Below are 27,664 nucleotides of genomic sequence, written 5' to 3' on the forward strand. Positions count from 1 at the left end.
CATGTGCCTGGTCCAGGAATTGAACCCATGACCTTTGGTTTATGGGATGATGCTCCAACCAAATGAGCTACAGTGGCCAGGGCAATTCCAACTTTTTATGTTCAAAAATATTTTGATCTTTCCCAAGGAGAATGAAATGACAGAATAGCATTTCATCCTGGTCCTTTTTTTTTTTTTTTGCACTAAAGAGTCTCAGTCTAATTTTTATTTTATTCAGAGCTGTTAATAGTTCAGTTGACATTCTGGTTGTCTTTAAGGTGCAAGTAGAGAAGGCAGACTAACTGATCTCTCTTACGGCCATTAACTTTTTATTTGCTTAAAATTTTTATGCCTACATCTTGTTCAACAGCAAATAATTTCTTCTAGACTAAAGTGGACAACCAAAAGAAAGCAAAATGCACCTGAAGTATTTTGAGGGCGATGAGAATTGTCATGAAAACGCAGTCAACCTGGAGAACGAGTTACAATCCATTACACTCCCCGTGCAAAAAATTGTCTTAGAATCCATTCCCAGTGAATTCCTGAGACAGGGCTCCACTGCCCCCGACAAATCCCCAGCCAAATTGCAGGAGGTGCCCCCTGCACACACACTACGCTCCCCACCCATCCTTCTAAGTGCCTGCATCTTTTTAAACATAGCAAGTTGGTGTTTTTACCTGAACCGTGAGACGGAAGCCTGACATTTTGAACTGAAGGGTTCATTTTGAATGCCTCTCCTCTTTCCCTTTCTTACAAGGGGAAATAGCAGAACACAATGGCGTCCAGTCCCTATGGCTTTCGCAAGGTGTGCCCACTGTACCTTCTTGTGTCGTTATCCAGAGCTGCCTTATTTGCCAGTGTTACTGAGAAGTTCTACGGTAAAATACATCCCTCCAGCACTTGACGGGATCGACGTTTTAGCAGTACTTGTTGAGTGAGTGAGTCACCGTTTATTGTTTCCCCTGTGGAAGGAAAAGCAGGAGAACCAGTGGCATTACTAAAGGCTAGAATGAGAATGACAGTTCTAAAGCTTAGATGTTCACTCATACCGTCAACTGAAGCTTCTAAAGCTTGTTTATACTGGTAGTATCAGAAACTCAGAATAAATTGATAAATGTATAACCTCTTGGGATTAAGTAAATAGGCACAAAACATCCCAGGGTAGGCTGGGTGGGCTTCCTTCTCTGTACCCCGCTGTTTTGGGAGGAGCTGGCGTTGTGCAGGACAGTCACAGTGGAGGCGTCTGAAGGCTGGTGCTGAGGCCTTTGCACCCCACACATAATGAGTAGCTGAACACAATGCCTGTCCCTCCCCTTGACCGAGTTGCTAGAGCTGCATGGGGGCAGGCTGGCATGTTGTCCTGACCCCCCCTCTCCTCTCCCACCAGATCTCTTGTGGTCCCTACTGCTTTCTACTGTTCAAGACCCTGTCCCTTGGCTGCATCCCTCGTCCCTGCAAGGCAGCCTCAGGGTGGTGAGGGCTGTGGAGGCAGGCCCGATTTCCTCTTTCACAGTATTCAGAGAATGAACTTGGCACAAGACTCTCATGTAAGTTGGGAGATGTGAATATAGGGTTGTTTTTTTTTTTTTAATGAGCAAACAGTTGAAACCACTCAATATTGAATAATCCAAGTTTACGAAGCATGAGTTTGGGTCATCTTTGGGCAAACACTCCTTGGCCTCTTTTTCTTCCCTGTAAAAGCAAGTTGGGTGACACCACCTCCAGACCCAACCCCGCCCACACTTCGGCTGTCCACAGCATCTTCACATAGAGCTCACGCGTTTCAATCATACCATGTCATGACCCGGTACAGCTATCCATGTCTTCCTCTTACAAACGTGCGGAATGCCATTCAGGTCAGGAAGCCACCCGAGTTCTGCAGCAAGAGGAGGAGGAGGTAGGGCAAGAGAATGGCTCCATGGGCCATGCTCTCAACTTCCCCTCCTTCCATCTTTTTGGGTTGACAAAGTAATGCACAGATACAAATCATATGCCCATTTAATTAAATGTTTATTCAATGAAGGTATGTATAAAAACTTACAAATCTGAGAACTCAACTATACATGAGATAGGGCGACGGGATAGTCAGTTTTAACATATACGTACAGCACAGCTAGTAACTGTTCTTCCCTCTCCCCTTCGGTCCTTATTTCTGGCTTCTGTTTTGTCCCGGGAGACCGTTCTGTTATTGGCCTAAGGGAAGACTAATGGAACAATTTTACTGCTTTCAGGCCAATGGGGGAAATTTCAGGTGTTAAAAAAAATTGGACTAAATATCAAAGTCCTGTTTTTTCCCCAAACACAATTGATTTTTGGTCCTGATCTCTCTCTGCCATTTTTGATGTTTCAATGAATGTTGCCAGTAAACTATTAGCATTAATTTTTAAAACCATTAAAGCTACCACAGGTCCTGCTCACAGCTTCCCCTGTAAGATCTGTACCCTCTTTCCTGTAGTAGGCACACTGATTTAAAAGCAACAGGTCGGGGCTAAAACAAATCTACCACTGGCAACTGCTGGAATGGCATGTCAATTCTATCCAGAAAAACCACCTATTGAACAGTACTTTCAAATCTGATTTTTAAAACCAACAGATTTGTCGAAAATGAAAATACAGTATCTTCTTGTTCACCTTTGAAAGAAGCCAGCAATTAGATAAGGCATGTGCATTAATTCACCTGTTTATAGTAAGTATCCACACATTTTCTCTTACAAACACACAAACTCACAGCTTGTCATGTTTTATCCAAAAATTAAGATTGCCATCACATTATTACTTTTTCTCTGTGTTTTGTTCAAGTAAGTTTCTTAACTAATGATTTTTCCTTGACTGGACATAATCTCAAAGGATGCATTCTGACATAAGACACCTGGAAAATGAACACCGAGAATGTTCTCTGGGGTTTAAGGTTTGCCACACCGAGATTTTGCATAGTACAGAGCCCAGCTGTGTTTCGAAGAAGCATGCTGTATTTTCTGACATTGCTCTTCTGAGAAGGAAGACACTACCCAGGGAAGGTCATAATTTTAGCTTACCAAATTGCATTCTGGTTGTTTTGTGTTATACCCTTCATTAGTTCCAAGTATGTTTTTAAATAAAACTCAAAATCCATTTGAGTTGAAAAGTACTACTGACTATTTTCTTTCCGATATCCCCTGAATCAAAGGAAATGTTCCAGGTTTATAATGCACACAACCTTGACGGAGGAGGGGGGTGGCGGGGGGGTGGGGCGGAGGGAGGGGCCAGGGACCCGTCTGTATCATGCCATAGAACTACAGTTCTGAGTAGGGAAAGGGAAGGAAGAGAGTCTTTGTAAAAATGACAGTTTTAAAAAGGTAAGTAACGTTCAGTCTAACAACACTGTTTCCTGTTCCTTTTTAATAGACGCTAACACAGGGTGGTCGGGTTCTGTTACTTCGGAGTCCCCACTGCCCAGGAGGATGGAGCGCCCCTCGTCCAGGGCAAAGACGTCCGAGTTCTGGTTCTGGCACGAGTGTTTAACAACCTCGTTGGGAGTCGAGAACGTTTTGTCACACAGGTTGCATTTGTAGGGTTTGTTAGTTTGCACCAACATGTTGTCCATCTGACTCCCTTCCTCGAACGTGCAGAGCTCCAGGGTCTGTTTGTCCACCATGGTGTACGTGTCGATGCTCTGGTTGAGGCACACGTGCCGGGCAGCCTGGTTGGCCCTGCAAAAGCTCTTGTCACAGGTGCTGCATTTGAAAGGCTTCCCCGTGTGGATGTACATGTGCTCCCTCCAGTGGCTCTTCTGGATGAACTTGCGCCCACATATCGTGCACTCGTACTTGCGCCTCTTGACCTCCCTCTCTTGGTCCGCCTGCTCCAAGTTGTCGATGTCCGCGATGTCCGAGGGCGGCGGAGTCTCTGAGTGCTGCTGCCCGTCGATGATGGGGGAGTCCGAGATGTGCTGCAGCTCACTGTCACTGACCATGCCGGCCTCAGGCACTTCCATGGCGTCTTTTCCGAGGTCTGCTGTGTTGCTGCAAAGGGACAGGGGCACTCGGCCTTCTCCGGGCTGGCTGGCTGTGAAGGGGACGCCGGTGTGAATCTGCAGGTGTTCCCGCAGACTGCTGCGGAGGGTGAAGCGCCGCCCGCACAGGTGGCAGGCGTAGTACTTTGGGAAGCTGCCATTCCTCTTCATGATGCTCGGCTTGACGTGGGCTATGGTGAGGGTAGCAGGCTGCTCGTCAGAGGAAGAGGCTTCCAGATTGGCCTCCTCCCCGGCAGCAGGGGCAGGAACAGGAGTGGAAACGAGTTCTGGAGACAGGGAGGTCTGCAGGGGGTCCGAGGGAGTCATATGTGTCCGATTCACCTGGGTCAGATTTGAAGCCAGCTGAGACAGCTGTGCAGCTTCAGGCGCCTGCTCCTGGCTCATCCTGGAGGCCTGGGGCCGGGGTTCTCGCCCAAGTTTTTCAGGGGCCGAAGCAATCTTGGTGGCTTGTCTCAACTGATGATCTGCAATCTGAATGCCGTACAAGGAAGAAGCCAGCGGGAAAACTTGGTCAGGGTGGGAAAAGGCTCCTTGGCTAGCCAGGCTAGCTTCCTGGATCAGAGGGTAAGCGTGTAGAAACTTGATGCCCTGTTCCAGTCGAACAGGATCAATCAGCTGAGGGGCCATCTTTCCAGTGTACATCAAATGTAAGAGATAGCTGAAAATATCAGGCTGTATGTCAGTTGGTTTCAAACGGACACATTCACTGAAAGAAATAAGTAAAAAGTCTGTCAGTCAATGCCAATCCCTGTCTCAAATGATAATACCGAGCCTGAAGAAAAAAACAGGCACTTTTTAAAAAGGCAAATGAAACAAGAACATTTCCCAATTCTTACTGAAAGTTCAATGAAATGGAATGGAATACTCAAGAAGACAACAGGAATCTATACAATTTAACGTTAACTATGTTAAGAACAGAGAGAAATACAATAAATACATTTTAAAGGACTAAGAAGTTCATGTTGAACAGATGTGCTATCCTAACTCATAGACTCTTGAAGCGGTTTTTCTCCTAGTAATTTATGTAAAACTGTATCAAATTTGTGTTTTACGGAAAGGACCCATTGCTTTCTATCAGTCTGGGTGGCCTGGGACTCAGTAATAGTTAAAGCCACTGACTTGGCACATCTTTTGGCTAAAAAGTCTAAGATTCATTATTGACCCCAATGCCATCCAGAGCTCAGCAGGAGATCTTTTAAGGTAAGTCAAACAATCTACACCTGATTAGAAAGTTTCTTCATTTGTAAAATGACCTGGGGAGCCAGACTAGTATGAACAAGTGCCTAAGAACAACACAACAAAAGTGAGAGAAAAATGAGCCTGACTCTGTTCTGCAACTCTCTGATCTATGCCTGCGGTGGCGGTGGGCAGTGCAGAGGTGGGGACAGAAGGCCAGCTCCAGTGCAGTCGGATCACCTTCCCGGTACTGCTGGACCGCATTCGAAAGCAGTTGTGGTATCGCTGATTTTCTAACTCTTAGGCTTCAGTGCTTGCATCATCCCAGAAAAGGCATACTGATTCAAGCAGCGGTCATCAAGGAGGTTTCTGAGAGCTCTCCCTGGACCATCAGCAACGACAGAAGCTTTACTGCATCATTAGCTGCCAGTGAGATACAGCTGTACACGTTATGGGGCATATGCTATCACCCACTTCATGAATATGTTGTAGAGACAATGCATGTTCAACTCCAAAGACACCTTCTTTAAATGTCTTCAGATTTTATAATCTTTCTTCAACGTTTGTGAAAATTAATTTTTAAATATTTCTATTTGAAGTCATTTTTCGTTTTTCAATTATAGTGGACATTCAATAGTATATTAGTATGCACCTCAGTGATTAGACATTAGATAACTTCACTGAGTGATCATCCCGATAAATCCTGTATTCATCTGACACCATGCACAGTAATTAGAATGTGACTATATTCCCTGTGCCGTGCTTTTCATCCTTATGACCATTCTGTAGCAGCCAATTTGTACTTCTTAATCCCCTCACAGTTTTCACTCTCCCCCTAACCCCCTCCCACCTGGCAACCATCAAAATGTTCTCTGTATGTACGAGTCTGTTTCTGATCTGCTTTTTAAATTGTTGTTTTTTAGATTCCATTGTTGATAGTTACGTATTTATTGCCATTTTACTATGTATGGTTTTGATCTTTGTTTTTCTTCTTCTACTTAAAGAAGACCCTTTAACATTTCTTATAATAGTGGTTTGGTGGTGATGAACTCCTTTAGCTTTTTCTTGTTCGGGAAGATCTTTATCTGTCCTTCTATTCTAAATGATAGCTTTTCTGGGTAGAGTGATCTTGGTTGTAGGTCTTTGCTTTTTGTCACTTCAAGTATTCCTTGCCAACCCCTTCTGGCTTACAAAGTTTCTGTTGAGAAATCAGCTGACAGTCTTATGGGAGTTCCCTTGTAGGTAACTAACTGCATTTCTCTTGCTGCTTTTAAGATTCTTTGTCTTCAACTCTTGCATTTTAATTATGATGTGTCTTGGTGTGGGCCTCTTTGGGTTCATCTAGTTTGGGACTTAAATGTCTATTTCCTTCAAGGTTAGGGAAGTTTTCTGTCATTTTTTATATAGGTTTTCAATTTCTTGCTCTCCTCCTAGCACCCACAGCAATGTAAATGTCGGTACACTTCTAGTCATCCCAGAGGCTCCTTATGCTATCTTCATTTTTTGGTTTTCTTTTCCTCTTTGCTGTTATGATTGGGTGTTTTTTGCTTCCTTATATTTCAAATCACTGAATTGATTCTCAGCTTCATCTTCTCTACTGTTGATTCCCTGTAAAGCATTCTTCATTTCAGTTAGTGTAGCCTCATTTCTAACTGGTTCTTTTTATGGTTTCCATGTCCTTTATTATGCTGCTGCGGTTCTCACTGAGTTCACTGGGCATCCTTGTAACTAGAGTGGCCTAATGTGGTGGGTGTCCTGTAGGGTCCAATGGCACAGCCTCCTGTTCACCTGAGCTAGGCACTCCAGGTGTGCTGCCCCTCCACCCCCACCACAGGGGCTGTGTACATTTTCTGGTCTAGTTGAAACTTGAATGCTTTTGGCACATCAGTGGAAGGGATTTCCTCCCAGGCTGATTGACTGCAAAGATTGGCAGGACCACCATGGAGGATCAGCTGTGCAGGGTCCCACCCCACGGAGCAGAACTTACTTCAGCAGGGCTCTGGTGCCTGCTGAGTCCGCCCCTTGAGTGTGTTGCTTTTGGAGGTGGTCAGGTGGTGCTGTGACGAGGGTGAAGCTGTCCAGGTGGTGTGCTGGCTCTGGGGCCTCCTACTAGGTGCAGGCAGCCACTGCCTGTGTTCTGCCCAGAGCCTCCTAGCATGAGCTACAAAGCGATCTGCAGATGCTGCCACTTGCGCTTGCTTTGGACATACCTGGGAGAGGCCAAGCGGCAAGCCAAGGCCAGTTGTGCTAGTGCTGGGCCTGGGGTCACTTATTGAGAGGTACAGGGCATGCAGAGTCCAGATGCTCCTTTTTTGGTGAGGTTTTAGGAAATCTGAAGCATGTGCCAAGACAGACCATTTGCATGAAAAAGCCAATGGGAACAGCTTGTGTTTGGCCCAAAATTGGGTAGTAAGTCACCACGGTGGGGCTAACAGTGATATCCAGGTTGATGGAGACTCAGATAATGGTTCCTGCCTTCCGTCTCTGTGGGGGGAGGACTCAGAAAGGGAACAATGGCCTCTGCTAGCACTTTTGTCTGGGAGAAAGCTGCCCCTCCAGCTGTCCCATCGATGCCAGACAATTCAGTTCCTCCCTGTATGTCCCTGGTACCTTTTGAACTATTGCCCCAGTGCTGGCTCAGAGGAGGTGAGTCTGACTGAGTAAGTCCATGTGCAAGTCCATCAGAGGGCCCTCTAAGAAGCACACCTGGGACTCCAGAAGCTCTTGGTCTCCCTCAGCCACAATCCCCACTGGTTTTTATACCCAGAAGTTATGAGACTTCTTTTCCTGGCACTGAAACCCTGGGCTATGGGGCCTGGTGTGGGGCTGGGATCCCTCAAGGGGGACCTCCACTGCTGAGGTAACCCATCCTGATTTTTAATCTGCTACACATTGGGGGTGTGGGTCTAGAGGGTATTGAATCTCCACCCCTCCTACTTGTCTGGATGCAACTTCTTTGTATCTTTAGTTGTAGGACTTTCGTTCAGCTAGACTTCAGATGGTTCTGAATGGTGACTGCTCTGTAGTTATAAATCTGATGTGGCTGTGGGAGGATGTGATTCGGCACTTATGCCACCACCTTGACCAGATATAATCATTTTTTATTACACTACTTCTTACTATTATGACTATTTTTATCCGCTTTCCCTTTTCTATCGTATTAACAAATAGTTTCCGTATGCTAAAATATTAACAGTATACTCAGCTCTTCTAAATTTAATGTTTTATGCTATTAAAAAAGGAAAAAAAGTGACTAATAGGAATTTAAAGATTTGAATAATTACTGTACTAATATATATTGATAAATGCATACAAATTATGTAAAAATATGTGACTACAAACTGTGACAGCCAAAGAATAAAGGTCAAGCATAAAAACTAGCATCCTTTGACCGAATAGAGGGGAAGACTTAATATGGCTCTATTTAAAAAAGAAAAAAAAAGACATGGAGATCATTCACATCTTCATTTGGACTCTTTATATAGTCCTTTAAATTATATATTTATATTCCTTTAAATAGGAATGCAGCATTCTTCCCATTAATTACAAGGTGGGCACCCACAATATTTTATGTATACTGTAACATATTCAGGTGCTCTGGGGAAGTCCAGTGTTCAGCATTAAGCTTCAGAGATTGTGTGTGGTGAAGAATACACTAATAATGTAATCAACCCCAAAGAGAAGACATAAGCAGACGGGATATTTCCAGGGCCAGGCAGAGGCCCAGTGAACTGGGAAACCACAGGCCTTTAGGGATGCAAATCACTCCCAAGAGATGACAAGGCACCTTTTATTCTGCCAGGATGAAATGCTCCTCCAGGCAGAAGGAAGAGTTAGAGTTAGTGAGCCCTTCTGACCCGCAGGAAAGAAACGGAAAGGGCAGAAATCTAAAACTGGGACTATGTTTTTTGGCACCCCTGTGGGGCACCAAGCAGAGCCCCTTTACATCAAAACTTTAAGTTCTGTAATTTCCTCTCACTTGTTATTGCATAGGATGTCCCTTGTCTACAGCCTGTGAACTGGGGTGACTGGACAGTACACATCTCAAATTTTAAAGAACTCTGTGTATTCTCTGATGGCAAAGAATAGATGGGGCTGGGAAGGCCCCAGTCCACATTTCAGCCAGGCCTGGAAAGAGGAGGGTTCCCAGGGGCCCCATAGAGCTGGGGAGAAACCTCCAGGGAGAGGAAGACAGGGTCCCTAGGGGTTACTGCCAGGGCTGAGGGTGGTTTCAGGACACCAATTTAGCTTGATTTCTTCACTATACTTTCCCCTCCCCTTAAAGCAGAAGCACATACACACACATGAACATGTAACAAAGTTGTTTTAAGAGGTTCCTTGTGTCAGCTTCTACCATCTCGGTCCTTGACTGCTTTCACTCCCAGGCAGTTGACCTTCATTCTTTCTGAATCATTCAGCTGGCTATGGGCCGCTCCGGTCCTTTCCAAGTCCTCCGGGAAGAACATAGCTCTCTATATACAATTATACCCGAGTGGCTTGATTTGCAGATGTCTGCTTGGCAGAGCTCTCTTATGTAGGAAAAACAGCTTTAGCACAGCTACAAGCCCTTCATATAAACTTCCACAGTAATTTACAATTTCAATTTTTCCTCCACTAGCATCTTAAGATGGGCTTAAAGAACTTTGAAAATAAAGATTTTCAAATGTAAGGCACTGTCAGAGGCTGCACTTAGCAAGGCCTGCTAGTAGTCTTATTTTTGAGAGCTGCAAGCCTGCAGCCCTTAGAAAAGCGCACATGGCACAGAGACACCTAGTGGTAACTATAGGCCAAACACTCGGAGCAAAGTGTTAAAAAAGGATCTTCTCACCCTCTCTCTTAAGTAGCCAGGCGGCAATTCTTAGTGGCTTGCAAAAAAGGTGCTGGTTTAAAAGCATGTTTCCGGTCTTCACCCAGTATTTGCTTTGTCCCAATGAGGGGGGCAAGGCCACTGGGCGGCAGCCCAAATGGCACGTGCCATCTCTGGTGCAGTAACACGCTGTAGCTTAGACTTGGGACGCCTGTCTCCTCGGATATCATACTCCCTGGTTGGAAAGTCCTTTACTTACTGCTGACACTTAAGATAAGTTTCCTGCACCTACTTAAAACTCACTGTATTCTTTTACTCTTCAAAATTAAAATCTCCAAGGCAGATTTAATTGTTGGGACTTCCAAGTACACATCAGCTACGAAGTCTCAGGAGCATGAAATCTGAGAATGAGGTAACAGGGGGCGACCTTAGAGCCACAAGAAACAGCATATCAAGTGGCTATTATGTACAAATACCTGAACTACACACTACGGAGTTAAGACGATTTGTAAAACCCAGTGTCTGCCCTCGAGAATCATACAAATGAGGAGGGGAGGAAAGTACACAGATAACAACAACACAAGGAAGATGGAGAGATCTTACGAATGGCATAAAGTGCTGGGAAATGTGAGAGAGGAAGAGATAGCTTTTGATCGTTTTGGTTCGGGCAGGTGTCATGGCCAAGTGAACTGGGACTTTAGGGGGTGGGCAGAATACCAGCAAAGTGTGGGTCAGGTGTGCGGTGGGGATCAAGCTGGAAGGAGATCAGGCTTCAAGCCTGTGGGGCTTTGAAAGACAAAATAAGGAAACCTGTACGTTATTTTGATATGCAGTGGGCACACTCTAGGTTTCCAATCACAAGAATAACAATCTAGTAGGTTTCTGATCAAAGGAATACTACAATCAATGTTCGGGGATATTAATCTGACCAGAATGTGGAAATGATTAGGAAATGGAAGTGAAAAGGGCAAGGAAAGGATTGTATGAAAGGTATTTTGAAGAAAACCTGATTTGGGAACAGATAAGACAGAACTTTAAGGAGAAAAGGAGAGGCTAGGAGGGACCTCAGGCAAGACTTAATTCAGTTTCAGATATGCTGAATGAGATAAAGGAGGAAATACACTGTAATTGTCTGACAGGCAGCTCGGGGCCTTGGGAGGAGAATAAAGATCAAGGTCAGAGCTGTAAACCGGCTTCCAGCAGAGGCCAGACCTGAAATGGTGAACACCCATCGAGAGAACGCACACAGTCCAGAGCAGGGCTCACCAAAACTCACTGAGGGCAAAAAACGTGGGACGCGCCCAGCTATCAATCGCAGATGGTGATCCTTACGAAGGAAGAAAACAGCAGCAAATGCTGCAGAGGACAAGGCCCACCGAGACTGAGAGAACAGTGGTTCTGACGAGGAGGTGACCTCTGCGGAAGGATCTCAGGCAGCGCCCACAGTGCCCACAGTAGGAAGTGTGGGCTGAGGCCAGTGCAGGCGAGGCGGTACATGGCCCCGAAGCATTTCCGTGGTCAGAGGAGAGCAGCACTGTATCATGTAGACAGAGGTGTAAGGGAGCGCTGATTCTCCCCAGACTGAAGGGCGGGGGCGGGGACTTAAAAGTATAACATCAAAAGTACAGAATGGAAACTGAGGGGTGGAATCTGGGCCCTTGAGGTGCAGGAGGAAGATCCTTTTCCTTAAGCACTGAGGGGCCCTTTTTTCCACAACAGGAGAGGTGGGAAGAAAAAGCCAAGTAAAGATACTGAGATTGAATCATTTTAAGAGAAAAGAAGATTAGGGGAATTAACGCAGTGAAGCTGCTCATTAGAGAAAGAGACAGGCTAAGTACTGGAAGTGGGGGGTCCCTGGGGCAGGGGGGCTGGATTGGGGAGAGGAAGAGATTAATGAGGTCTGGCTGCAGCTGGCTTCCTAATGGACCTGATCTGGGATCTGGACCATGCAGGTGACGCTGGCGAGGGTCCCTGGAGGGGCTGCTTGGGGCTCCAAGGCCCATCATTCCCAAGTGCTGCTGGAAGGATGAGTAACCGAGAGTGAGGGGACAAGTGAGGTCACGAGGAAACTGGGAGTCTGGGAGCCCAGAACAGGGAGTGAGACTCATGTCTCGCTGAGGGCAAAGAGCAGGCTCAGCGGGACAGAGGGCCACGGAAGTGCAGAGCCTGCAGTCATTAGATTATCGCACCCACGTTAGTTACCTGGTCTGATGGACAAACAACATCTTAAAGTAATTGGAGAATGAGGCAAGAACTGATTTGTGTGCCTTGAAGTACACATCGCCGATGGCAACCGTGCAGTCACACAGGAAACCAAACTCGCGCTGAGCGTTTAACTGCTGCAGGAGAATAAGTCCATGGTTGGCCAAATCCATTTTTTTAAAAATCTGCAAAGCAAACAATTTTTTTTTAAGAAAGACGATTCATAAACAAGTATGTGTCCTTATAGTCACCAATAGCAACGATCACAGGTAACATGCCAGGCACTGCTAAACACGTGCCCTCGGTTCACTCAGTCAGTCTTCACAGTGCCCTCTGCGTAGCTGGCCTGCCTCCCATTTCATGGAGGAGGCACTGCCGGGGGATTCAGGGATGGCTCCCTTCGCCCAAGTTTGCACAGACGGTTTAAGTGGAGGAGTCAGGACATGAACGCAGGCAGTCTGCCCTCCAGACGGCAAATAGTCCTAGGTGATTTAGCCTTTTAGTTTAGGGTTTCAAATGAAAATTTTAACGATCAAATCTCCAGAGAGATGAATTAAGGTGCTGAGTGGGGCTGCAGCAGGGCAGGGTGAATCCTACTAAGTTTAGGGCAGTTTTCCAGCCCCAGCAGAATCCATGACACTCGGGATAAAGAAGCTGGATGGGCTTCGAGAGGTGTGAGTAACATCGCCCAGGCCGTCCAGCTAGAAGGTGACTGCAGGCTCAAAGATCCTCATTCCTCATGTAGTCCTAGCAAACCCAAGTCCATCTACAGCAGAAGAACTGACTCTAGAAGAGCTGGTTCATCAAAGCAGGAGACAGCTCCTTCCCATAGCCAGACACCATTTATAAAAGCCCATGACACACAGATTAACATACTTAACGGTACACCTAATGCTTAGATTCTTTTCCCCAAAGATGTCTGCTCTCACTGTTCAACACAGCACTGGAAGTTCTGGCTGGCGAGTGCAATGAAGCAGGAAAGGAACTAAAAGGCACTCACAGACAGGACAAGAAAAAATAAAATTGTCCCTATTTGCAAAGGACATACTTGTTACTTAGAAAATCCCAAGGAATGCACAAAAACTCCTAGAACTACCAATGAGTTTGGCAATGCCACAGGAAAAAAGATAAACATAAAAACCAATTGTAATTCTATATACCAACTTTGAACTTGCGGACCCTGAAATTAGAAATATTCCATTTACAATCACTAAAAAACCTGAAATACATGTAAATCTAACAAAACATGTATACGACTTGTTTGTGGAAAACAAAATACTGCTGAAAAGAAATTGAAGATCTCAATAAATGGAGACATCATATTTACAGATAGGTGGATGCAACATAGGAAACATTTCAGCTTTTCCAAATTGATTTATTGATTTGGAACAATTCTTATCAAAACACAAGGTAAGAAAAAATTTTTTTTGATCATCTCATTGGCTTTATTAAGTGATTCATGAATCAGGAAGCATCCCATCTAGCAAGCCGAGAGATACTCTCCAAGTAAGAATTTTTTTTTTGTAGATATAGACAGTAATCTAAAATGTGTATGTAAAGGCAAAGGAACTAGAATAGGTAAAGCAATTTTAACGAGAGTAGTAAAGTAGGAGGAATCAGTATATCTGATTCCAAGATGTATTATCTAAGCTACACACTCAAGACTATGTGGCCTCTGTGGAGGGTAAGCACACAGACCAGTGGAACAGAAGAGAGAGCTCAGAAGCAGACCCACATACAAATGCAGAACTGATTGTTTACAAACACACAAAAGCAATTCAGTGGAGGAAGAATCATCTTTTCATTGAAGGGTCCTAGACCCACTGGACTTCCATATGCAAAAAAGGGAAAAAAGAGAAACTTGACCTAAGACTAACCTTAAATACAAGTTAACTCAAAGTAGATCACAGTTTCAAATGTAAGACACCAAAGTATAGCTTTTGGGGGAAAAAAAAATGAGAGAAAACCTTGGAGATCTATAGTTAGGTAGAGAATTTTTATACTTGGCATCAAAATTATAATCCATAAAAGACGAAATTGATAAATTAGACTTTATTAAAATTTGCCCTGTCTGGTGTGGCTCAGTGGATTGAGTGCCAGCCTGTGAACCAAAGGGTCACTGGTTTGATTCCCAGTCAGGGCACATGCCTGGGTTACGGGCCAGGTCCCCTGTAAAGGGTGTACTAGAGGCAACCACACATTGATGTTTCTCTCCCTCTCTTTCTCCTTCCCCTCTGTCTAAAAATAAATAAATAAAATCTTTAAAAAAATTTAAAACTTTCATTCTAAGAAAGAACCTGTTAAGAAGATGAAAAGAAATAAAGAAAAAAACCCAACAAACCAAAGCTCAAGACTAGGAGGAAAAATTTGAAAACCTTTGCAAATCAGCCTCTTGATAAAGAACTAGTATCTAGAATACATAAAGAATTCTCAAAACTCAACAGTAAAAAACCTATTGAATTAGAAAATGGGCAAAATACTTGAAGAGGCTTGCACCAGAGAGGATGCGCAGATGGCAAATAAACACATGTAAAGACGTTTAACACAACAGCAATTCAGAAAGCAAATTAAACCACAATGAGGTTTCAGTACAAACTTATCAGGATGGCCAAAATAAAAAATAATGACATCGCAAATGCTGGCAAGGATGCTGAGAAACTGCACTGCTCCTATATTGCTGGTGGAAATATAAAACCCTGTACGCGCTCTGGAGGGCAGTTAGCAGTTTCTTAAAAAACTGAATACGTAAATACCACATTACCTAGCAATGGCACTCACGGCCATTTGTCCCAGGGAAATGAAAACTTACGTTCACGCAAAAACCTGCATGTGGATATGCACAGCAGCTTTATTCCTAACAGTCAGAAGTTAGAAACAACTCAGATGTTCTTCAGTAGGGGAATAAAGCGTGGCATGCCCACATAAGAAAAAGTACTCAGACATAAGGCGGAATGAACTACAGATACGTGTTACAATGAAGGTGAGTGTTGCTGAGTGGAAAACCCAATCCCAAAGGGTACATACTGTACGATTCCATTTATAAACATTCTCGAAAACTATAGAAATGCGGAACAGGTTAGTAGCAGAGGGGTGAGGGCAGCAGGAGGGACATGGGCTCTGCTACGGAGAAACACAAGGGGTCCTCACGGCGACGGAAACGTCCTGGAGCTCGGCTGTGTCAACGTCCACATGCTGGCTGTGGAATCGGACTCCAGTACTGCAAGATGTGCCCATCAGTGGGAAAACGGTACGGGGCATGTGGCATCCTGCTAGCATTTCTTGCAACTGCGTATCAATCTACAATTATCTTGAAATAAAAAGTTTAATTTATTAAAAGGCCCACGACACATAAATTAGCCAGGTTTTAAAAAATAGATAGCTTGAGAAATGCAGAAGCTACTGTGGAGAATGCATTACCAATAAACTTTAAAACAAAAACCGACCCAGAGCGTTCTTCCTCAGCTGGTGAACTCCCCACTCTCCGTCCTGTTGTAGGGATTAACTGACAGACTGAGAAATTGGCAAGTGTTCCCTAGAATGAATGAATCAAATGGAATAATACTTTAAGAGACGGATCAGGTCGCAAAGCAAGAATCCAGGATATCCAGTTCTGTGTTTTCTGCCAAGGACTGTATCCACCTTTGCAGTAACTTGAGTATAAAGACCTAGATTGTGGTCTCATTTAAGTGGGAACATTGATGGTACGGGTCAGGAGCTGAGGTCCCCCGCATTTTCTGTGTTTGTCAGAGAAGGTGGGAGCACTCAGGTAAAAAAGGGGAGAGGAGAAACTGGCATGGGTTCAGGATGAAGCAGAGAAGGTGTCAGGTTGCAAAGGAACTGGGATTCGGAAGAAACCTCCTCTAACCTAACCTCTACCAGGGCACGACTTTAGAAGCTTGTCTCCAAGGCTGTTCTCTGAACAGCGCCCGAACACTTTCCCCCTTACTAACCCGCTTTTCTCTACAAAAACGTATATCCTCTAAGAGCCAGTTGTGACGGGCTGCTCTGCCAGGCACTCACTCGGACCGGCCGTGATCACCTACACATCAGGAAGCTTTGGGCGGCTGCTGTCACCCACAGCAGCTTCAAATGTACTAACATGTTGCTATTATTCCCTTGATGTTATGATGAGAGTGGCTATTATTTATGGAGTATTTACTGTTAACCCTTCACTTTCATGTGTTACTCATTTAATTTCACATTAATTTATGTGAGCTATTTAAGGTTGTTTGCTTTTTTCTTATGGATCCACTCGATCCTTTCTATACAAGGAGAATGGGCCCTTTGTCACAGCTGTTGATAATATTCTTTTGAATTTGTCTTATACAGATTTTTGACACACAATTTTGTTTTAATGTCATCAAACTTAACAATATTTTATAGGAGGCTTTGGAGGTGGTGTTAACAGATATGTATCATCTCCTTTGACACAGCAAACTGAGTGGCTCCCTCTCATCCCTTAAACAGGCCCACATAAGTACTTTATTCAGACTGTAAGAAGGAAGCCATGATAAAACTGTGAAATGTTTCTTTTTTAAGGGGTCTACTAGTCATTTCAGTGTCTCAGTTTTGGAGCCTCTGGAACAGGAAACACTGACCACGCCCTTCCAATACCCAGGGTAGAACAAGTGCGCAGGAGGGGTCTCAGCAGAGTGAGGAAAACGAAAGGAGGAAAAATGAATAGTCAGGTCCACACTTCACACGGCAAACTCCCACACAGATCGGTTCTGAAAAAACTTATTTTAGAAACTAAAGTCTTTCTCAGGAAGAGAAATACCGTCCCTGCCCCCTCCCCCATTCTTACAATTGTGAATGAGCCTGAGATAAAGGGGTGAGAGGGAGGAGGGGAGAGGGAGGGGACGGCGCCTGGATTCTAACAGAAATGCATCACTGGCAGCTCCCGCCCCGCCCTGTCCAGCTAACAGTACTGCCCTTTTCTAAATCTTCTTTCCTCATTGCGGCCCCTTCATAACCATTCCCATGAGGCTCTACTTGCAGGAGAACACTGAGTAGGCTGAGGATGCAGCAGCATCTTCGAGGGCAGGCCCTGCTCGAGGATAACCCCCTTCCCCCCTTGTGGAAACGAATGTCTGCTCCCCCTCCTCCACAAACTGCTCAGCCCCCTGCACTGAAGCGGCTCACCGAGGCCACCCAGACCCCTGTCTCCCAGCTCCATGGACTGGCAGCTTACTCCACCGCTCCACGGCGCTTGATACCCTTCCTCCGGCACCATAAACAATCTCTTCCTGGCTTCTAGGCCACTGCACTCTGATTTGGGTCTCACCTCTGGCTATTCTATTTTAATTTCCATCAACAATTCCTCTTTCGCTGATGCCCTCGGCCTTTGGTCCACAGCCCACTTCTCATTCTGCAGGCTCTCTTTAGTGATCCAATCCACTTTCACTTGGCTGTCCCATCGGAACCCTAAATTCAATCTGAGCAAAACAAATCCAAAATCCAATCTGAGCAAAATCCAAATCCTCCCGTTCCTTCTACTTCCTTTTCCCAAAAGGACTGTAAAAGCTATGGACACAAACTCCTTCTGTACCCCCAGTGCGGTGCATGCCGCCAACATCCACCCCTCGACCAAGCCTGGACTCTCAACTCAGCGCTCAGGCCTCCACTTCTCTCACCCCTCACATCAGTCACCCACATCCCGCCAACAAGAACTCTATGCCATGGCCTCGCCTAAGCTCTGCCTCCGCCCCCATCTCCCATTTCCAGCACTAGCTCCTCTAATCCACCCACAGCGATGTTCCCAGAGGGCAAATACGATGCTCCTATCCTGCTTAAAATCCTTCTGTGACTCCCTACTGCTTTTGGGACGAAGCCCAAATTCCTCAGCATAGCTCACCCCGCCAGCACGACCCAACCCCTGCTGACTCTGCACTAGATGCTCTAGCATGAATCTAACCTAATGGTTTCCAGACCTTCGGATTTCACAGACCTACTAAAACCCAACCAACCAACCACCCTCAAAATGGGGTTGCCATTAGAATGTGGTTCCCTCTTTATTTTCCAAGCAAATACATAAAAGTCACATACCTGGTGGGGACAGGAGACTTTTAAATACAAAGAGGTAGAAAGGACATAATGTCAGAATATCTTTCTAAAGGAAAGGCAAGTCTGGCACTATGTTTAACATATGGAAACAATTATTTTTCTAACTCAAAGACATCACAACATAAAATTTTACTTTATGACATTAAGTTGTGCCTAATTTTTTTTTTAAAGATTCTATTTATTTATTTTTAGACAGAGGGGAAGGGAAGGAGAAAGAGAGGGAGAGAAACATCAATGTCTGGTTGCCTCTCCCATGCCCTTACTGGGCACCTGGTCCGCAACTCAGGCATGTGATTGGGAATTGAATCGGCAACCCTTTGGTTTGCAGGTTAGCACTCAATCCACTGAGCCACACCAGCCAAGGCCTAATCGTTTTCTTGATACAAGATTGTCCACTTAGTAATCTTTAGAAGTGATCACTAAGTATCCCAATTTGTACTTAAGTCCAAGCATTATCAAAAATCCACTGCCCGGGTAGCTCAGTTGGTTAGTGTCGTCCCCATGTGCCAGGGTTGCAGTTTCCATTCCCATCAGGGCACATGCAAGAAGCAACCCAATGAACGCAGAAGTGACTGGAATTATAAATTGATGTATTGATGTATCAATGTTTCTCTCTGTCTCTCTCTCATCACTTAAAGAAAAAATCCAGTTTCATTCATGTTAATAATAGAGGCAAAGTGATGTTACTTCACTCACTTTGGAAATCCTGGATGAACTGAGATAAGATGAAGAAGGGCAATTTTCATTGCCCAGAAGGCTCTGAATGCTCAGGACCTCACTGGGTCCTAACAGTCTGCAACACTCACTCCTAAGGCCTCACTGTCAGTGCTGGGCAGTTCAGCAACCTGATTTCCACACGCGGTCAGGAGAGGCGGCCTGTTTAAACAGGGCCTGAGACCCTTGTGCTGGACCATGAACATGCCCCTTTCACATGGACTCACCACGACCGTCTGCCCCACCCACAACTCTGTCTTCTGCAAAAGTTCCCTGTTCCTCAAATTAGGAGGCTCTGCCTGTCTCTGGGGCATCTGTGAACAAGCCAGTTCACAGATGTCTGCCTGACGCTTTCTGAAAGCTGGCATTGAGTCTTATTTATCATTTACTATCTTGTCCATGTGCACAGCATATTGTCTGGTGTTCAATATTTGTTAAATAAGTTAGTAACTATATGTTTGGAGAAGAGAGTGTTGAGCTCCAGTCACAGCTTGGTCTCTGACTAGCTGGGTGATTTGGGGTAAAAGTTCCATTTCTACTGATCTTAGGTTAACCTAAAAATTCTCATCCATTTACCGTGTGCTATATTTTGGAAGAATATTTCAATTTTAAAATGTTACTTCATGTTTCTTCATGCTAAACATTAAGTTCTGAATAGTGTTTTATAGTTTATGATAACCCTTTACATATAACATTTAACCCTCAACAATACCATGGTACAGTGTTTTCTTACTATTCATTATTATAGTAATTACTAACTATCGCATTAATAAAAAAGACCACTTATGCACCAAGGATCAGTTATCCTCTTTCCAGAAGAAATTCAGACTCAGAGCAGGGAAGTAACTTGTCCACATGTAGGGCAAACTCTTAAGAAGCAGATCTGGGAAGTGGACAAATATCTGGTGAGAGCTTTCTAAGGTGCCAGGCACAGTGGGTGCAATGACATGCAGAATACAAAGCCTTCCACACTGTCATCCAGTAAGTACACATATTGATAATAGCCAACTCTGATAAGAGCTATCAAAGAAAAACGTCAGCAAACATGAAGTCATAAACTGGAGTCTGATTTGGGGGTTGGGGGTCAGGGAAGGTTTTTGTAAGGAAATGTCAGTTAAGCAGATAAAGAATGAGAAGAGTTCACTGGGCAGAACAGACTATTCTAGGCAGAGGCATCAGCATTTGCAAAGGGCCTAAGATAGAAAGGAGGAAGATACAACTGAGGAATGGAAAGGAGGTCAGTGTGGCTTTAGGGCAAAGAGCCAGAAAAGAATGAGGCAAGATGAGGCTGGAGGCTCAGGTCCGTTAATGATTTTGGTTTGCATCTTAAAAGTGATGAGAAGCCACTGAAGGGGATTTCCAGCAGGGTGACATGATCAGATGCCTGCAATTGCAAAAGTAACTAAATTGGGGTGGTGGTGGTGGTGGTAAAAGAGGCAGGTGGGCGAGGAGAGACATATTAAAAGTCATGGAACATCCTGGTTGAGTAGCTCAGTCGGTTACAGCGGCATCCTGATACACTGAGGTTGCAGGTTCAATCTCTAGTCAGAGCACATACAAGAAGCAAGCGATGAACGCATAAATATGTGGAACAACAAACTGATGTCTCTGTCTCTCTCTCCCCAGCCCCTCTCTCTAAAAGCAATAAAATTAGAAAGAAAAAGAAGGGGTAGAGAGGGTAGATGACAAACTGGGCGTGGTGATAAGGAGGAGAGGGGCAGGATTTGGAAGATAGTTCAAAGATAAAAAAATCAACAGGACTGGCTGGTGGATTAGGTGGAGGATGGGGGAAATCCAGGTGTCCAAGATGACCCCGACATTTCTAACCTGTGTAACTGGATAGACTGTGGAGCTCTCCACCAGGAGAGGGAACATAGGCAAAATGCAGTTTTGTGGGGAAGGTCATAAAGTTAGGTCAGACTTGTTGGGGCTGAGATGCTTTAGAGACAGACACCCAAGGACAGATGTAGAGTACATGTTGGTTATAACGGTCTGGAGCTCCAAAGTCTTGACTGTGATTAATGTCTTCAGAGAAGCCAGGTATGTCTGACTCCCTAAGTCATGTCCTTAAATCACTATATGATAGTTCAGAAAAGTTAAAACTGTAAACAAACAGAAGTCAAATGAACCCTGGGTGTAAATTTCATGCTCTTTCCACTATACTACCTTGCTACAGATCATTCCTAAAATTCCACCAAGGGCCGACAATCAGACACAAAACTGAAGACCTATAGAAAGCCCCCAGCCATTTAACAATGTAAATGGAACTTAAGTGGGTTTTCATAGAATGCCTTCTTTATGTATGTATAAGTGTACAAAGTGTTTTTTTTCTTAAGTAAATCCAGAGACTGTAAGACATGTCATGTTGAAATAAGGAAGAAACACTTTCCAGAGCCAAATGTAAATAATCTTTTATATTAATGCTTTTGGGTTTGATTGCCACTGTTTCCCACACTGATAACGGATACTCCCAGACGTCAAGTGCTTTCGGCTTCCATTACGTAGCACGTGTGGGCCGATCCTTCAGTTACTCAGCCTTTGGAGGTGGGGCTGAATGGGACAAACATAATCACACTATATTCTGACAACCCAAGTTCTTCCTTCACCTTCAGTATAAGAATAGGAGGCCAAAACAGCTTGTGGGAATTGACGATTCACTTTTTAAAGATAATAGCTCTCTTCAGATACTAAATACCACTTAGACTACCCATTCCAAGAGCACTAAAATGTCCTCTGAAGTTCTTGGTATTATTTAAGTGAAGCATATATGAATATTGTAATGCACAGGGCACATCGATAACAGAAAAGCACTACCCACAAGTAAGATTGATTCTTTCAAGTGGTTCAGACCACTTACCAGGATGAACAAACCTGCTGTTTTCAGTTAGTGTTATTAATAATTAATACTTGAGTGCCCATAAAGTAAACCTGAATGAGCCTGGTCATCTGAATTTTAATATATTTTAAAACTGTATTTCAAAGCTAGGAAGTGTATCTTATTTAGTGTTGGTGACAGATTGGTATCGATGTATAGGTATTTTTAACATTTATGTAGTCAATCCTCTTCGACAATTAGAAAAAGGAGGGACATAAACTAACCAATTGCACTTATTTTGGCTTTGTAAAGCGTGCATGTGTAAGAAAATTTGTCTTTGCGATTCTACTTTGCCTAACTTAATATTAAAATTAGTTTTTAATTTTTGAGTATAAAACTTGAGGTCAATTCAGGGACAGCTTAGGTGTCAAGGAGAAGCAGGTCAGAGATGTATGGCTAATAAAGAGTTGATATTAAAGTGATAATTCTACAGACATTATGTTACAATCAATTTTAAGGAAACCTACACACGAGCACATAGCAAAATTTAAAACCCAATCTAGTTTGCTTCTAATAACCCACCAAAGTAGAGACTGCCTTTCTTTTTTAAATGCTGTATGATGATTAGTAAAATCAATCTGAAGAGCACACAGTCACCTAAAGGTGTAGCTCAGTGTATGCCAGAGAGGAGCACCAAATGTGTTTTAATTCAAAGTCTTAACTCAGTAATTTATTTCAATATTTTAGGGCAGGGATTCTCAAACTTTGGAATCAGAACCCCATTAGGGGCACCAAAGAACTTTTATGTGGCACGTAACTAATGATATTTACTGTATTAGAAATTAAAACTGAAAAATCTAAAAACATTAATTCGATTAAAAACAGTATTAAGCCCACTGTGTGCTAACATAACGTTTTCATTAAAAAGTTTTTATTTCCAAAGCAACAAAAAAATAGTGAGGTGGCATCTTCTTCTGTTTTAAAAAATCTCTTTAATAGAAGAGAACTGGATTCTGCATTTACTCTGCTTCTCCACTGGTTGTGATATCTGTTTTGGTTGATTATCAAAGAAAATCCAGCCTAACAACCATATAGTTGGAAAAACATGAATTTTAATAGCCTTTTCAGGTAACTGTGGATATCCTTTGATACTACAACAAAACCTGACAAGTTTTAGTTTCTTAAAAGTTGTATGATATAACAGTATGTCAGTGAATGATATTTTCCTATTCTATTAGAGAGTAAAATTCATTGCTCTACCTTGCACTTGGAATGGATTGTTTGCGCATGACTTTTAACATCACCATTGGTCATTTGGAAATATCAGCTCATTGAATGATGTGGGTCTTCCCAATGTAGGCACATTTTTTCAACAGTGGAAAAGGGCAGTAACATCTCAGTATCGTTATAAAAATAGTTTTGACCTTGGGGAACCTTGAAAGGGTCCTGGGGATTCACAACAGACTGCAGATGACAGACAAGCCCTGTTCAGAGTCACTCAGGGGGTTTGGAGAATCTAAGTGACTAGGCATGGTGTGGGAGAACACACGCATGCTTTGATGTTGTGCTCAAGTCCATTCTGATGCTCGCCCTTGGTCGGTGCAGAACTTAGGGGCATGCACTATTTAAAGGAACTGTATGCTAAAAGTTCTGATAAAGTAAAAACAGTTGTTTCATTAAGTACTGCGTGTAAGTGCTTTCCCAATTCCTATCTTTGAGCACTGATCTTTCTTGAGGGGAGGAGGTCACAAGATACATACCTCCTGCATGTTAACTGGGGGTTATGTGATTGAGCATAGATACCAGGCTCTGACTTGGAACTTGGCCTTTGTACCATAAAAAAAAGAAAGGTCCTAAATGTCTTGGACTGCCAACTCCCGGTAAGTGTTCTGTGGCTATTGACTCCATCTCTTAGTGGACTATCAGCAGTGTAAAGACCCTGGATCATATTTACTATTGACTCAAAGTAATCTTTTAATTAGGTTTAATTTACTAATTAAAATTATAATCTACTTGAACCTAAAAAAATGTTTAAAAACCGTTCTCAATCCAATGCTTAGGATGTTTACTTTTTTTCTTCTTCAGAAAATAAAAATTTTCAACTCCCTTTTAGGCTTTCAGGGTCATGCTTTGCAACCTGAAGACCATAAGCAGTATGTAAAGTGATCAGTGCCCCTTCGCCAGGTGCTTTGAAATTTATGGTAAAGTTTCCAACCCACCAGCAGTTCTTCCTTTACTGTGACAGCTTGGTGCCACACTACTTGCCCAGTGTCTTAAAGTTACTTGAGGGAAAGATGAGTGGGTCTAGGGATGAAGCAGAGACAGGCAGGAGATGGCAGGAGAGTCTCCAGCTCCGAAGAAGCTGATCCCAAAGCAATGTCATGTATCAGCCTTAGAGGTTTCCTTCAATCCCCACCTCTATTTCAGTAATTCTCAAGCTGGGAAAAGCGTACCCTTATGCAGGGATATGCAATGTTCTCAAGGTGCATATCCTTGGAGGTTTGGGGTGAATAAGATTTTACATCATATCATAAAATTTTTTATAGTAAAAAAGCACAGAACTTGGAAGGCAGTGGAAAGTTCATATTAATCTTTAAAATAAAAACGAAACTGTCAGTATGGCAATTTTTATTGTATGACTTAAAACATGCCTAGGGTTTATTCTCTGCTGCTGGAATATTTCGGTAGAAGAGTTCGTGGAGCACCGTCTATTTATACTTACAAGCAGCAGGACTGTACAACAAAGCTTTAGTGCTGGCTTATCTGCCACCTTTTAAGGACTCCTTCACTGTTGATTATTAGTGGTACCTAGTAACATTGGTATATTACTTCTTTGTAGTTTTCAGAGCTTACAATGGTTTCAAAAAGACTAATTCTTTGGCTAAAAGATAAACTTATATACACCGCACATATGAGAAACCCCCATTTTAAAGGAATGTAGTGTTAGTAGTAATCTCTCTTCTAAAAAATTACCTTTTAACAATTTTAAAACACCCTGGATAGATACCAAGAATGCAACAAAAACGTGAACAATTAATTTTGGTCTGTAATAATCAGAGAAATAAGGATTTAAAATGTCTTAATTCTGATTTTCTAATGAAATTTCAGGCCTGATTAAAATACTAGTGCCATGTACACACTGCTCCTGTGCTGCGTCAGGGCCAACATAGAGGGTCCGTACTAGCAAGGACAGAGCAGCCCAATTAAGGAAACCCAGAGCACCCTGGAGTTCAGTGAGCCCGTAATTCCGACTTTTGTTTTAAGACAATCACCAGTGAAAATGAAGACAACTGAAACTCATACACTAAGCGAGCTCACACTATGACGAACAAGTGAACGCTGCAGATGGGTGGGGAGCGGGCAGAAAAAGCCTGGGATTATTTCCCTATGGCATAATTAGGAGTTGAGCAGTTGTAAATTCTTGCAGTAAATGGCGTAGCAATAACTATATTTTGACTCTGCCCAATCACTTTCTTGCCTGCTCTGCTACCCTTGCTTTCTTCTTTATTGCCCTCTTTAACTCACTACCAGTTAAATGCGACAAAAAACTCGCTTCCTAAGCACCTTCTGTACTACCAGTTCTCTCTGCAGCCTTGTTTAAACTAATGGTTTGGGGTTACGCTACAGAGAGAAAAAGACCCGGGACTAGGAAGCGGCCACCGCACCACGATCCCCTAATCTCGCAGCCCTACGGGGTGTGAAGCCTGCGCGGGCAGGCTCCAAGTCGCCAGTCTCACGCCGCGAGGCAAAGCAGGTAGAAACCACAGCGTAGCTGTGGGTCTTATCGGAGGCGCACATCGCCGGTGGAGCGGAAACTCGAGACTTCCCGCTCAGCGCGCCCACACCCGCCGTCCCAGCAGCAACCCGCGACAAGCGAAACACCTAGGAAAGCCTACATTTCCCTGGCCCGCGGCAGAGTGGGCCAACCGCCGCCCCGCCCTGCCTGCTCCGCCCCGGCCCAGGGGGCGGGGCCAGCCAGACTCGAGGGGGCCAGAGGGACAGGCGCCGCGCACCCCGGCCCGCCCCCATTCCCCAGGGCCTGAAAGGAAGGAGGGGAGGGGCGACGCACTCAGGCTGCGCCGTCCCGCGTGCGCGCGCGCGCTCGCCCCAAGTCCCGCGGAGTTTAACACAATGCCGACGCCTACGCCGTGCGCAACGCCCCGGCCGGCGCAACAGTCCCGGCGCCGGGGGCGGAGGGTGGCCAAACAAGGAGAGGGGAAGAGCGCGCGCGAGAGCCGGAGACAGCGCGAGACCCAGAGGCCGGAAGCGCGCGTGCGCGCCCCCGCCCGCGGGCGGGGAGGCGGAGCCGCAGCAGTAGCGGCAGCAGCTGTAGGAGCCGCTGCAGCTGGGAGAAGCGCCAGAGAGGCCGGGCCTGCTCCGGTCGGACCGGATCCCTCCCCTCCCCCTCCCTCACCGCTCCCCTCCCCCAAACCCACTTCCGCAGCTCGCGGCCTTGCCGCCGGAGAAGCGGCGGCAGCAGCAGAAGGCGGCGGCGAGGCGTCGGAAGGATTACGCACCTGACGGGCCCACCTCTTGGGGCTCCAGCGCGGGACGCTCACCGGCCGCCGCCGCTCGGGACGTACTTCGCGGAGGCGGCCAGAAGGGAGGGACCGGCGACGGGGAACGGAACGCGAATCGCCCCCTCCCCTTTCTCCCTCCCTCCTCCGATCCGCCGCCCGCCCTCTCGGCTTCCGTCCCCTCCCCCTCCTGCAAAACCCCGGATGGAGCCGCCGCCGACTCGCCGTCGCCTGGCTCCGGGGGATGGTTTTGTCAGGCGGCCAGAGCCCCGGCGCCAGGCGCAGCCGCCGCCACTCCCAGGGGCGCCCCTGCCCTCACTTCCCAGAACCGGGTCCCCGTGTGGCCCGGGCCCTCCGCCTGCCTTCACCCGGAGCCCCGCGACCGGGGTCATTCGACTTCTTTGTTGCCACCGTCGCAGCCGGAACCGTTTGCGAGGTCCGGTGGCCCCCGCCCCCCCTCCGCCTTCCCGGAGCCCGGGCCGGGGGCGGCACGTGGGCACCAGCCCCGGGAGGCGGAGGCGGTGCGTGCTTACCTGTCGCCGGTGCTGCTGCGGCGGGGGGTGTGGAAGAGGCACCGCTGGGCAGCCTTGGGCGCGCTCTGCCCGCCGCCGCCGCCTCTCCCTCTCGCTGGTGCTGCTGCTGCTGCTGCCGCTGCTGCCGCGGTCGGTGTCTCCGGCGCGGCGGCGGCGGCGGCGGCGGGGCTTTTCCTGTCCGGTTACGTTAAGGTCACATGACCGAGAGAGCGGAGCGACTAGTGCAAAGAGGCTGAGAGCGGCTCCCGCCGGGGGGGAGAGGCGGCGAGAGAGCAGTGGCGGCAAGAGCCCCCTCCGCCCCCCTCCCGCCGCCTCCCCTCCCCCCGCCCGCCTCCGCCTCCGCCTCCTGCTGCTCTGCCGCCGCCGCCGCCGCCGCCTGCAGCACTGACTACACTGCCGCTCCCGCCCAGGCTCCGCGCTCTGCTCCGGCCAAACTTCTGTAAACCATGTGCAGCCGAGGCGAGCAAGGAAACTTCTCTCCACTTACTCGGGCTGGAGGCTTGAGTCACAAGCCCCGTGTTTACATACAGTGTTTAGGTAGGACGACCCTGGAGATACTCAGGGAAGAGATGGGAAACTGGTGCTCGAATCCTTCTGCAAGCTTCTGCTTGACATCTCTGGGCGTATGCTTTTGTCCCTTGACTTCCTGTGTTAGCATAAGTTTTAAGCTTAAGACTTGGAGTGGACTTGAGAATCATATTATAAATCACGAATACCTTTTATCACTAATGGTAATCGAAAAGTCATACTGAAGTAGAAATGCCTGTTTGTGCTGTGTGTAGAGATAGAGGTGCTAATTTATAGACTACTTGAGTGTGATCTCAGGCGTGGTTTCTGCTAGTAAGA

The 27,664-nt window shown here is 45.5% G+C and overlaps 1 protein-coding gene across 2 annotated transcripts; it reads right to left on the reverse strand.

The window, feature by feature from the left end:
* Positions 1-1,949: 1,949 nt before the first annotated feature.
* Positions 1,950-27,090, reverse strand: ZBTB2 (zinc finger and BTB domain containing 2). 2 transcript variants are annotated; one of them, XM_053914001.2, is made up of 3 exons: positions 26,819-27,090; positions 12,177-12,361; positions 1,950-4,697 (listed from the first exon to the last, which is right to left on the reverse strand). In XM_053914001.2, the coding sequence occupies exons 2-3, from the start codon at positions 12,347-12,349 to the stop codon at positions 3,326-3,328; spliced, it is 1,545 nt and encodes a 514-aa protein (XP_053769976.1). In that variant the 5' UTR covers positions 12,350-12,361; positions 26,819-27,090; the 3' UTR covers positions 1,950-3,325. The 2 variants fall into 2 exon arrangements, with proteins under 2 accessions (XP_053769976.1, XP_024407739.1); XM_024551971.3 differs by lacking the exon at positions 26,819-27,090 and adding an exon at positions 26,286-26,412.
* Positions 27,091-27,664: the final 574 nt, after the last annotated feature.

The sequence above is a fragment of the Desmodus rotundus genome, chromosome 11 (assembly GCF_022682495.2).
Source record: "Desmodus rotundus isolate HL8 chromosome 11, HLdesRot8A.1, whole genome shotgun sequence".
Taxonomy (NCBI): domain Eukaryota; kingdom Metazoa; phylum Chordata; class Mammalia; order Chiroptera; family Phyllostomidae; genus Desmodus; species Desmodus rotundus.

Excerpts from the sequence above, each read along its gene's own strand:
- ZBTB2 (XM_053914001.2), bottom strand. The coding sequence starts at position 12,349 with ATGGATTTGGCCAACCATGGACTTATTCTCCTGCAGCAGTTAAACGCT. Across the intron at positions 4,698-12,176 it reads TTGTTTGTCCATCAGACCAG|TGAATGTGTCCGTTTGAAAC; the intron begins GTAACTAACGTG and ends TATTTCTTTCAG.